Here is a 14,024-nt window from a genome sequence, read left to right on the forward strand (position 1 = left end):
TCAGTTTAATTCACAGGCCACAGGAACCGAATCTAAGAGGGTAGAGGAAAGAATCTGCCCCTACCGCTTCCACGTTTCCAAAATAAGAACAGGGCTGTAACTAAACATTTTTGTGAATGAGCATAAGTTTGATACGGTTGACATTTGCTTACTTTAGATGCTGCTCCTCCATTAATAATGGACTTGACGAAGATTCCTAAATCTGCGTGGTTCTCCTTTGACCGGTTCCCTTTGACACTGACGCCGAGACCAGCAGATCCTGAATCGTTCAGCGGAACTTCAAAGGTCAGAAATTCCCTGGTGCCATCGGGTGTGAGCACAGTGTCCTCATCTTCTGCTTTCTAACAGGAAACAAAATCGCACATTATATTCCAATGTTTCTTTCTGTTATTTTTAAGGACTGCGAATGAGCAGTTCTTTCATCGTAACACGCACAGTATCTCCACCGAAGTTCCACAACAAGATCCATGATACCAGTGCATCTGCACCCCCTCCAGATGATTCCTGGAACCAGCTGCTAATATTTTTATGTGGCACTTGTTTCAACATTGAAACAAACCTAAACCAGATTCTGAGAAAGACAGGGGAAAAAAATGTAGCAGAAGGACTAAAGTCATGTAGACACAGAGTTTTGGTTTATTTTTTTGTTTTTTGTGGGTTTTTTAAAAATCTGTTTATATATTCTAAACCACAGGAGAAAAACAGTAACAGCAGGAAATCAAAATAAATAAATAGAACTCATTTGTCCCTTTGTTTTTCACCAGGAATTTTCAATGTTATTAATAGTTTAATTTTCACTAAGGGTGCATCATTTTATTCACAAACAGTAACAAATCCTGATGATACAAAGTCAGCAGAAAAAACGGTATTCATTTTCGGAGAGTCACTAGAGAGTTTTAACCTTCCACATCTGTGAGACAAAGTAGAGATAAACAACATTAGGGAAATTTTTTTCCACAGTACTGTATGATACATCTACAGCTGGGGATATTATTCAAGCAATATTGTTTAATTAAAGAGTTGTATATGCCGGCTTTGGCTTCGTAATTGTAGCCATCGAGTGCATAAGGAGACTGTTGCAGAACCCGACACATTTGAGATACACGAACTTTTGCTCAGCTCCCCTAAAACAGCAGGGAGGAAATGAATGCTTCAAGTATAACCTGATGAAAGGCAGCGAGATGACATATAAAAATGTCGGACACCGGAAGAGTAAGCCACCTGCCTTCTGTAATCCTCTTCAGGGATCCCAGCTCTACACTGGCCATCTCCAAATAGATGAGGCCAGAATTCTTTATCAAATTCAGCATTTCATTTTATGTCACATAACAGACACGTGGCACAAGCTCTTTGAATCACAACTAAATGCCTCATCTAGTCCTACAACTTTTCCTCCTTCTCTTTTTGTAATTTTGGAATATTTCTCCAGCATCCACCTATTCATTCAAGCTGGAAGTATCAAATTACACTTGAAGAATGGTTCAACATCTAAGGGTTCAACATCTAATGGTACATAATTAGGCTGGAATATAACGCATCCTTTAAAGATTGTACTTTTAAAGAATGTTCAATTACACACATGAAAGCCTATTGCAGAGCAATGGAAATGTAGGTAGACTTCAGTTTTTTTCTTTGTCTCTCAACACATTTAAAAAAATTTTCTAATAATTATCAAAATTAACATAATAATGATAAAATAATTTTTAATATTAATTTTTAATAATAATTTGGAGATTTAACATGCAATCTCAGATATCTCAATTGGATGAAATAATTTTTGGAAGTACAGAGTGTATCAGTAAGAGATTTTTTTTGAAGATTATCATAATACAAAAGATATGTTATTTTTAAATTTCCAAATCCATAATAACATGATTTTTTAAAGTTTCTAATTTACTAATATTCATTGTTAACATTCTTTGTGCCATCTCAAAAGATAGCCTCATAGTTACCAGGACAAGGTGTTGTTTTAAAAAAAAATCGCTAATATGTTAAAAACAGGAAAACTATATATATAATAAAGAATATTAAAGAAAGAACAACTTGAAAAGATACAGAGGGATAGTATGATAACTATACAAAGTAAATACATTTCAGTATCAAAATCAAAATAAAGCCTATACCTGCCCATTATAAAAGCCTTTTTACACTTAAAATATTCCTAGAGAATAATTACAGCTCAAATAAAGTCAATGGATTGGGGAGAAATAAACATTAAATACTCATATCAAAATACTGACATCATATTTACTATGCATCATACTTACTATGACATATTTACTATTGACATCATATTTACTATATTATCTTTATATACTTGTTTTGCTCTTAAAATTTTATTTTCATCCATATGGTTCAAAACAATTCAAGAGTAGTAAATAAAGACCTTGTGTGAATGAATACAGCTACTTCAATATAAAATCTGTTTCTGATGTTTGAAATACAAAATAGTATCAAAACACACTACAGCCCCTCCTACTTTAAATTCAGAAGTAACTGAAAGATAAAATTCACTCTGTGAATCAGAATCAGTATTTATATTCCTGGGGAAGTTGCACTTGAAAAGACACAGAAACCAAAGATAGTCCTTAACTGGGCACATTTAGATCTGATCATTCAGTACGTTTATTTGCCTCAAATCTGGAAGGTTCTTAATTGTCACTTACTGATTTATATCTTGTTTGGCTTTTTAACGTTTACGGATTTTGACATTTCCATAATGTCTTACAAAGGCTTAAAATTCTCATTTTTCTTCTACTTGAAAAATCAAGATAAGGAGCTGACTGAATATATGAAGAGAAATTTTAATCAAGTTCGAGTCACTTCCTGACGTGCCCTGCTCTGAACCTGTCTTAAAGGAGACTGTATTCTCCATGGGAAAGTTTCATTTCTTATGAAAACTGCAGACGGGAATAATATTCTTTTTCAGCTTTCTTATCAAGTCTTAAGTCATTATTATCATTAAAAACATTTAAGTGAGAGATTGTACTTTTCCTTTGATATTGCATTATTAATCCATTTGGCTCTTGACATAAGACTGAAATTAATTCCAACTCTGAGAACTTAATTCTCTGGCAGCAAAATGTTTAAAAAAATTTGCTCTTTAAAAACCATTTTTAAGGCTACTTTATAGAGAAATTTTCCAAAATCTTACTAGTATGGGGATCTCTTCATTCTGATATAAAGGAGAAGCTAATTTTCTATCACCTTCGATTGTTACTCCACCCAGATGCTGTACTATTTCAACCATTTCTTGAGTCAAGTTCTTTCTAAGGAAACATGATAAATATTTTGTTTCCCTTTAACTTGCTCCTCAAGCCATTTGGACATGAATGTCACTCAAGTGCACATTATGTCCCTCATGTACAGACATGTATGTACCCCAAGTGATTTTCTATCAGTGCAACCTGTCATGTTTTCCCTTGGCCATTACTCCATTGGCATTTTTGCCTTCTAATGTCCAGAAAAACAGGGCATTTTTGCTAAGCATATTAGAAGCAGGGAACCTACTGCATGGGCAGTATGAAAGCTATTTACTTTCCCGCTATCCTCAGAACAGCAGAAAAGATACACACATATCTGCAGCGAGACAGAAAAACAGCCACAAATGATCAGCACTAAAGCCCAGTTTTCCTTCCTCTCCAAACAAGCCCCAATTGCTAAGGGGAGACAGCTGGCCCATAGGCCACTCTAAGTCTGCAGTTAATCTGCAAAATGGGTAACAAGGAAGTAAAAGTTGATTATATTACATGGCCGAAACATAATTGTTGGGCAGAGATTAGTGCTGGGATGGGGATGATGGGCTAGGAAGGAAAACCTTATGATGGATCTTAAAAAGCAATTATGCCATCATATCCTCACACTTAACACCTATTTTCATACAAGTTAAAGAGAAAATACACTTATTCTATATCTAGAGATTAAATAATATGCAGGTAGAGCAGACAAATGATAACAACCATTTACGGTTTTAATCAAGAGGAGGATTTTTTTAAATAGAGAAGTTATCGCGTTTATTTTTTTGCATAAAGGAATAACCCTCCAGTTTAAGCTATATATTTTAATTTATCCCATATGTGAGATGAATGTTTATGCATGATATTTGTGTTGATATTTTAATTATTCTTATTAGCAAAGTTAAAATGTCACATCTGGCTTTACTGTGCTCTTTTCTGATTTAAACAGTAGACATAAAATAAATAACATTTAAAGAATTTTAAAACGTTTTGCTTGATGTTACAAATTCTGAGGAGAAAAAAAAAAAAAAAGGTTTTGTACAGTTGTTCATCTGTAATGTGAAGCCAGAAAAATCCTTACTCAATCAAAGAAATGTCACACAAACCCAAACTGAGGGACATTCTCAAAGTAATTTGCTCTTCAAAAATGAAAAGCAAAGGTAAACTGAAGAAATGTAGCAGATTAAAAACGACTAAAGAGGCATGACAACTAGATGCCAGGTGTGATCCCAAGGATTTGTTTCTTATGTATTCGTTCATTCGTTCACATCTGCACACCATGAAGGACACTAACTGAGACAACGGGTAATACAACACTGTTAGGTCAATGTTAGTTTCATGGCTTTGGTAACTAAACATGGTTACACAAGAAAATGTCCTTGTTCTTAGGATACACACACTAAAGATTTACAGATAAAGGGGAGTTACGTCTACAATTTATCTCAATTCTGAAAAAAACTTATATAGTAGGAAGGAGAGGAGGAAAAATTACAGGGAAGGGAAGGGGAGGATGGAAGAAACTTACATATCAAATGTGGTAAAATATTAACAATTGGGGAATGTGGGAGAAGGGTATACTGGAGTTCCTTAGGCTATTCTTAAAACTTTTCTGACAGCATGATGTTTTAGAATAAAAATTGCACGTAGTAATTAATCCAGAATAGTTTTGCTATATCTAAAACAGTTCTTATTTGAAAAACAGACATTACTACCAACATAATCTTTAAAATAACTTGAGTTCAATAACAAAAAAAAAAATCATAGAATAAATTTTAAAGATATTAATTTTTACCACTATACAAGAAAAGGAGGACAATAAAAAATAACTAAGATATGTTCCCCAAAGGAAAATACACTAAACATTAGGAAATCCTTAACTTATTATAGTAGAAGTAGGGAATTTCAAATGAATCCCCTAAAAACTGATAGAGATTCACTATATAAAATCATTACTATTTTTGTAAGATCATGAAAATATTATTCTATCCTAATCTTGGAATAAGATTGTTTTAAACTAAGTTTGAGTCATTTGAATTGAAAAGTATTTCACTGAATCATGACTTTAAAATAAGTTTGAGTATTTAAAGCACTAGAAACAGAACACATTTTATAAAATTCTTTGTGATAATAGCAACATTTGATGCTCAAAACCAAACTACTAAGGTCAGCATATGATTAGTGTGTGACAGTATAAATCTTCAACAAAAACTCAAATTAGAGAATTTTGTACTCTTTCATCTGCGTTACCTAGGATATTGAAATTAATTTACATTATAGGCCTAAAGAAATGTCTGATGATCAGTTTATCCCAAATAACTTATACAAAGTTTTGGATGAAGATGTAACAACCCATAATTCAGTCCCCCATTTGGGGCTCCCTATTTGCTTTGTCTGATTTGACTATTTTTCCCAGCTTTGTTTAGGTATATTTGACATACAACACTGTAAATTTAGGGTGCACAGAGTGTTGATTTGGTACATTTATATATTGCAAAATGATTACCATCACAGCTTAGCTAATACACCTCCATCACACCACAAAACTACCATTTCTTTTCTGTGGCAAGAACATTTAAGATCTACTCTCCTAATAACTTTTGAGTATATAACACAGTATTATTAACTACAATCACCATGCTCTACACTAGATCCCCAGAACTTACTCATCTTATAACTAGAAGTTTATACTCTTTGACCAACATCTTTTTTTTTAATACATTTATTTATTTATATTTTATTTTTGGCTGCGTTGGGTCTTCGTTGCTGCCTGTGGGCTCTCTCTAGTTGTGGTTGAGCAGGGGCTACTCTTCGTTGTGGTGCACAGCCTTCTCATTGCAGTGGCTTCTCTTGTTGCGGAGCACGGGCTCTAGGCGCGTGGGCTCAACAGTTCTGGCACGTGGGCTCCAGAGCACAGGCTCAGTAGTTGTGGCACACAGGCTTAGTTGCTCTGTGGCATGTGGGATCTTCCCAGACCAGGGCTCGAACCCATGTCCCCTGCATTGGCAGGTGGATTCTTAACCACTGCGCCACCAGGGAAATCCCAACATCTCCTTTTTTCCCTCACTCTCCTGGTCCTCACTACCACCATTCTTGTCTCTGTTTCTATGAGTTTGGCTTTTTTAGATTCCACATATAAGTGATATACAATATATATATGTATACATATAACATATATGTGTGTGTGTGTGTATACACACACACACACACACACACACATATATATATACACACACACACACACACACACACACACACATCTTCTTTATCCATTCATCCACTGGTGGACATTTAGGTTGTTTCCACATCTTGGCTATTGTAAAAAGTGCTGCAATGAACATAGGAGTGCAGATATCTCTTCAAGATCCAGATTTCTTTTCCTCTGAATAAATACCCAGAAGTGGCATTGCTAGATCATATGGTAGTTTTATCTTTAATTTTTTGAGATAACTCCACACTGTTTTCCACAGTGGCTGCACCAATTTACATTCCCACGAATAGCGTACAAGGGTTCCCTTTTCTCCACATCCTCACACCTTGTTATCTCCTGTCCTTCTAATGACCATTCTAATAGATGTGAGGTGATATCTCATTGTGGTTTTGATTTACATTTCTCTGAGGATTAGTGATGTTGAGCACCTTTTAATGTACCTGCTGGCCATCAGTATGTCTTCTTTGGAAAAATGTCTATTCAGTTCTTCTGCCCATTTTCTAATCAGATTGTTTATCTTTTTGCTATTGAGTTGTGAGTTCTTTATATGTTTTGGATATTAACCCATTATCAGATATATGATTTATAAGTATGTTCTACTATTCCAGAGGTTGTCTTTTCATTTCATTGGTTTCCTTTGCTGTGCAGAAGTCTTTATATTTGATGTAGTCTAATTTGTTTATTTTTACTTTTGGAGTCAAGTCCAAAAATTCATCACCAAGACCAACGTCAATGTGCTTACCCCATATGTTTTCTTCTAGGAGTTTTACGGTTTTGGGTCTTACATTCAAATCTTTAATCCATTTTGAGTTGGTTTTTGTACACGGTGTACAATAGAAGACCAGCTTCATTCTTTTTCATGTGACAGTCCAGTTTTCCCATCACCATTTATTGAAGAGACTACCCTTTCCCCATTGCATATTCTTGGCTTCTCTGTCATAAATCAATTAACCATATATGTGTGGGTTTATTTCTGGGCTCTCTATTCTGTTCTATATGTCTGTTTTTATGCCAGTATCAAACTTTTGATTACTATAGCTTTGTAACATAGACAAATCAGGAATTGTGATGCCTCCAAGTTTTGTTCTTTCTTAAGATTGTTTTGGCTATTAGAGATGCAATAGATTCAATATGGTTTCACTGAATTTTAGGGTTTTTTTTCCTATTGCTGTGAAAAATGCCATCAGCATTTTGACAGGGATTGCACTGAATCTGTAGATGGCTTTGGGTAATATGGACATTTTAACAATATTAATTCTTCCAATCTGTGAGTATGGAATATATTTCCATTTATTTTTGTCTTTTTCAATTTCTTTCATCAATGTCTTACAGCATTCAGTGTGCAGGTCTTTTATCTCCTTGGTTAAATTTATTCCTAAGTATTTTATTCTTCTTGATCCTATTGTAAATGGGACTGTTTTCTTAATTCCTTCAACTGTTTTCTTAATTTACAGTGGGGTCAACATGGTAGGCTTTACTTGATATACCACAACCATTAGTTTAATAAGTCTATGACCATGCTTATTGACTAGCTCATTAAATTTCCAAATCAAGATTATAACCTGTCTGAAGTTAGCTTATCAAGATGCTTCCTGATCATCAGGGAGGGTCCCCAAATCTCCTCAATGTATCCTTGCAGTTTCTACAGGGAGATATCACTAACTCTTAGAATGAATGTTGAATTCTTGACATTTAAGCACGTTTTATGTCTTATCCGTATGGTCTAGTATCATCTCTAAACACTATTATTTTCTAAAGCCCTACTTCTATCCAGTAGCTCTGAATATGTTTTATGTACAATTATATTCTCACATGGATCTTACCAAAGAGTTCTTGGGGGCCTTCCTAAGCAGGTTTGCATAGTTCTTTGAAGCCCAAAGAAGAAACTGGCACTTTGGTAAGTCAAGGCCTGATAGCCTGTAGGTAAATTCACTGCTTCATTGTGATGGTTACTTTTGTGTCCACTTGGAAAGTGTTTTTGGATGAGATTAACATTTACATTTGTGAACTCTGAATAAAACAGATTGCCCTCCACAATGTGACTGGCCCTCATCCAATCAGAAAACAGAACAGAAAGACAGGCCTTCCTGAGCAAGGGGGAATCCTCCGGCAGACTGCGTTTGGACTTCATCTGCACCATGGGCTCTGCTAGGTCTTTGCCTGCTGGCCCACACTGCAGATTTGGACTTTCCAGCCTTTATAATCACACAAACCAATTCCTTAAAATAAATCTCTGTCTATATATCTACACATCCCATTGGTCCTGTTTCTCTGGAGAACCCTAATACACCCATGTATTGTCTTGTCCAACCTGGACATCCACAGGAATAAACTATCAAGTGAATAAACTTTTCAAAGGCAAAGGAGTTTGTTCAGGACATGGAATCAGTGAACCTGAGCCTCTGCTAAATAATTCAGCTTTTTGTCCAATTTTGAATGGATAGATAACCTAAAACTCAGTAGGGTTTCTAGTTGCCCACTCTCACTAATTAATACAATATTTAGAAGAAGTACAAGAAACCTGCATCTCAGATATTTAAAAGGTCTACCAACTATTGGTACAGCCCTACTCATCTACCTAAGTGACCTTTTTTAAAATTTCTCGGACTTAATCAGTTCTGGGAGTCATTGTGATAATCAACTAACAAACAAACTAATTGAGCTTGAGGACATTCCATTCTCAAAGTGCTTACAATCACGGAAAGTTTAAGTAATATCAGAGAATTTTGCGACCTGAATAAATTTAATGATTTGCCATCAAAAGACAGAGAGAAGCAGAGATCCTGGAATTCAATTTTTAAATTATAATTTTAACATGAAGCCTTTAACAGCCCAAAATGGTATCACCTAGCAGGAGCAGAAAGAGAGGCCCAGATGTGAGAGAGAAAAGGAAGAACAAGAAAACGAAAAGAAAACATTTAGACAAAAACAAAAACAAACAAACAAAAAAACTGTACTTTCTTTAACTTAGCTTGGAAAACCCTTATCAGAAAAAAATTCCCATTTGAAATTGCAAGTCAGACATATATACACATATATCATCTCTTTTGTTAAGGTGACCGAATTGTCATTTGCTCTGGCATGCTATCAAGAACATAAAAAGCTTGTGGGTGAGAAGTGGAGCAGAACAAACCTAGACATTCTCAACGGAATACCACATTTAAAGCCAAAGCTGCTTCCTCCCGTTAGCGATTGAAAACTTCAGAGCTAATCTTCAATCTCCTCACAAGGACTGACTAAATGTTTTGAAAGAACACACCTATCTTTACTGCTTATATCATCATTTTCCATCTCAGATCATCTTATGCATAAACAGATGTAGTTTATGTGTGAAGTCATTCGCTTTTCCAAAAAAGTTCTATGATATTAAGATTCCAAACACCAAAGAGTGGTTCTTCACCCAAGGATCACGTTGCAAAATGCCTTTAGCATTTATCTTGCAACTCTTTCATGGTGTGGTTATTGCTCTGAAAGGTTTTTAATATATATAAACAAATCTATCAATCTACTCTCTTAGGACATTTTGGCTTTGTCATGCTGGGACAAGCATTTACTTTCCAAAGTTAACAGAGAAAATTTTCACATATTTTCTCAATACTTTTTGGTATGTTTTTAGGTTTAATTTCATAATTAACTGGGATTTATTTTGGTGTATGGTGAGAAAAAGGAATCTAACTTTTTAAAGTGAATGGCCAATTGTTCTAAACACTAAACAAACCACTCTTTACCGCTATTTTGAAATGTCTCATTTAACAAACATGCACACACACGTAAACACTGGGACTGCTTACATCATCAATGTGTTTCAATGATCTACTTGTCTGTTCCTATAACAACATCATGCTATTTTAAGTATTTTAGCTTTAAAGTACATTTTGCTATCATTATTGTCTTTTAAAATAAATCATTCTTGTGCCCCACTTGACTCTTCAGAATCAACTTGTCCAATTTCCCCTCACCTCTCAACACACCACACCACACACACACACACACACAAATACTATTGTGATTCTGATTAACTATCACAGACCTATTGATTTAATGGATAAAAAATGAAGGCTGTGAATTTCCTACAACCTGTACTTATGAATGTGTAATGTTCTCAAGGTTGTTTACTGATTTTCCTCTGAGGTCTGATTATTCATCCATTTCTGTAATGATGGAATATTTGAAAATAACATTTTGTTTGTTTATTAGGTTCAAAGTTGTCTGGTTATGAATGTGTCAAGAAAAATTAAATTATGTAATGCTGTTATTAGTGTTAATTATGTTCTTCAAGTTCCTCATATTCTTACTTTATCTGTCTATCTAACATGCCAAATTTTGGAAAAATATGTATTAGCATAACCCACCATGGATATGGTTTTGCTAAATTTTCATTTTACTCACAAAGGTTTGGGAATGACATGTGTTTGTGCTGTGCTGTTTAATATATAAAAGATCCTGACTGTTGGAATTTCTACTGGATGATATCATGTGTCAATATAAAACACCCTCTCTTTTTACCCCATGCAATGCACCCACACAAAAAAGAAGATAAGTTCAGAGGCTGATATGGCAATCCTCACGTTCATTATGTTAGTACCACCTGTTAGTACTCAACTTATTCCTTTATTTTCAGCCTGTATTAGGATTTATCTTCTAAACACGTATTTTTTGCTTTTTAATCTAAGCTGTGAAAACTTACTTCGGTTAGGAGAATTAGCCCCTTAAAATACACTATAATAACTGATAATAAATAGCTTATTAAATATAAGTTATTATGACAATATGTTTAGTCTAATCGCTGATATTTTATTTTTCATGTTTATGATACATTTTTATTGTTCTTTTAGCCCTCCCTATTTTTTCTATGCCTGAATTGTTTTCTTTTTTCATTTTTTCATTTTTGTAGCCACTTACAGCACTTCACAACTCATGAAGTCTATATATATATAGATAGATAGATATATGTTAAACTACTAAGCTCACCAATTTTGCTCCCTCTTAATATGCAGGTGAATAGGAAAGTCTTTAATGTCTCTTTTTTATCCCTGTCTGATCAAAAATAATCACAAAATATTCTTCATTTGGGGTAGTAGCAATAAGTCACTTAAGGTAAGACCACTTTGGGATTTAATAAATCTTTGTATATTAGGATCTATTATGAGCCAAGAAAAGAGAGGACAAATAACTTCATAATTAATTAGTAAGAAGTTAGTTCAATTTATCTTTCCAACATCTCTGCATCCTGCAAAAGACAAAGCTCTTACCGTTTCTTTTGGAATCTGCATCTGGCTTGGCTCTGCATTCTAGAAGAATTGAAGAAAAACATAAATACAGACTGACCAAAGCCATCTTCAACACACAGGGACACAAAGCTTTACTCTCAAGGAAAAATTGTTTGTTCTTAAAATCTACAAAATATATAGAGGGTGATTATATTATGGCTGATATATTACTCTGTCTTGCAAACTTTCACTGATGTGGTTATATTATCTTATGTGTGTGTATGTGTGTGGGCGGGGTTGTTTAAAAAAATTGTTCTAGATGTAAATTTCTACTTGCTCATTCACAGTATATCATGAATTTATTATTTGGAGGAAAACAAATCTCACGAAACTGCTTTTCTATTCCTGGCACTGTTTCTAATTTTGTTTTCTAATTTTCCCAACTAAGTCTAAATTATAAGGTATATTGTAATTTGATAGCTAGACCAGATAATAACAGTCTGAACCACAAGCATTATACTTTACAATATTACACAGGTTATAAATGTGATTTTTTTTCATGTATTATAGAGTTGTTTTAATTAATAGATAGTTACAAGGTTGACTTATTAAAAAAAGAAAGGGAACCTATTGATAAAAGTATTTTGTTTTAGACACAGAATTTAAACACAGACACCCCAAACAGAGGAAAAGAGTTCTGTTAATTGGACTGAAAGATCATTTTCAATGCACTCCTTTAAGTTTTCAGAATTTTCTTTCTTTTAAACCTTGAATAGCAGCTGCAACGTGAATAAACTGACGGCCTACTGGCTCACTCCTTAATGAAAAGCTCACAAGCAATAAATTAAATAACCAAGAAAAAAAAAAAAAAGGAGGCAGCAGAAGGGGAAAACAGAAGCCTGGAAGATCAAAATTGGACCAGAAGAACCTGAATAACCTTAAGCTGGTCTGTGCTGGCACTAACTCGGGAACGGCTGTAAGAGCAGTGTTTAAGCTTTGGCAACCTAATAATGCCAACTATCACCCAGGCTCAGATACACTGAGGAAGGACTAAAGCTTTATCGCATCTAAAGCTTCGTGTTTTTTTTAATTTTTTTTAACTGCTCATTTACAATTTAATAGAGACAACTCCAGATTTAGGATCAGGTGGCATTTTAAGCACAGAATTGGATAACAGTGGGGGGAAAATGGAAAACCAAATTTAAATTGAGAAATAATGCATTAAACATTTCTAAATAGAAATAAAGAAGTTTTCATCATTTCTCAAAATCTACTTAAAACACAAGTTTCAGTTTTCAGCCCTATCACAATCTGAAATTTCCATGAAATCATAGTAAATTGTCAGTGTGTGTGTAACCAAGAGTTGGAATATTCCCAAGACTAAAATTTATCTGTTTTATAATAAAAGGAAATTTTTATTAACCATGACACATCCATACTTGAAGGATTAGCCTAAGAGAATTAGGGCAATCGGACAAATTTGGGAACTGCGTCCCTAAAACCTACCCACTCTAGTATATACGGATTCATTATTGTTTAGATAAAGCTAAAAGCTATCTGAAAGACAGGTCAAATGTCCTAAAATGACCCAACTAGAATCTGTTTTGAAATATTTAAAATACCACTTGTACTTGAAGTAAAACAATTTTCCTACCACATCAAAACAAAAGATAAAGGTGATTTCTCCAATTATATTATTTCTACAAATAAATGAAACCTACCACTTTTTGCAGAAAAACATTAAGAACTATGTCAATTTAATATACAGATTTCATTCCCACAAATACTATGTAAATACCCCTATCTAATATTTAGATGCACTGACATATGTATAAAAAGTGAAATAAATAGTTTGCAAACAAATGCCTTTTCATTTCATTTATGTCATTCTAAATAATGCCTATGTTAGGAATTAATGGCCCTGGGGCTTATTGCAACTCAGGTCTTTTTACTTTCAATAAGAGTATTTAATTAAGGTCCTCTTTTTCATACAACAGTAAGCAAGCATCTTTATTTGGCTTAGCTACACGTACCATGAAAACTTGAAATATGAAAATTTGTCATATGTAGTGGAGAAGATGGCAAGCTTTCAACAACAGCCTTTGAAGTGACAGTTATGGAATAATCGACATCTCTGTATTCAATCAGTCCATCTAAAAGCGTTCAGTAATAAACATTTGCTGTCCTAGAAAATATCCCTGCAACCTGATTTTCAAATACTCTTGCACTCAACATTGTGGATATCTGTTTCCAAAACAGAAGAAATATGAGGAAGGAATGCTTGTATTATGCTAAGGCTGAAATATATATAAAATATAGAAACTGCTTGGAAAATCTCTTAATAAACACTGGCCAGCAGGTCGCTAGCCC

The 14,024-nt window shown here is 34.2% G+C and overlaps 1 protein-coding gene across 16 annotated transcripts in view; it reads right to left on the bottom strand.

Moving 5' to 3' along the window:
• The window catches only part of PARD3 (par-3 family cell polarity regulator), a 635,042-nt gene that overhangs the window by 254,792 nt on the left and 366,226 nt on the right, over positions 1 to 14,024 (bottom strand). For 8 of the 16 annotated variants that reach the window (XM_057542611.1, XM_057542612.1, XM_057542610.1 and 5 more), the window contains 2 exons: positions 11,697 to 11,735; positions 153 to 341 (listed from right to left, as the gene is read on the bottom strand). In XM_057542611.1, coding sequence (XP_057398594.1) covers positions 153 to 341; positions 11,697 to 11,735 — 228 coding nt within the window. The remainder of the gene's footprint in view (positions 1 to 152; positions 342 to 11,696; positions 11,736 to 14,024) is intronic. The other 8 variants (XM_057542617.1, XM_057542614.1, XM_057542615.1 and 5 more) reach the window with 1 other exon arrangement.

The sequence above is a fragment of the Balaenoptera acutorostrata genome, chromosome 3 (genome assembly GCF_949987535.1).
Source record: "Balaenoptera acutorostrata chromosome 3, mBalAcu1.1, whole genome shotgun sequence".
Lineage (NCBI taxonomy): Eukaryota > Metazoa > Chordata > Mammalia > Artiodactyla > Balaenopteridae > Balaenoptera > Balaenoptera acutorostrata.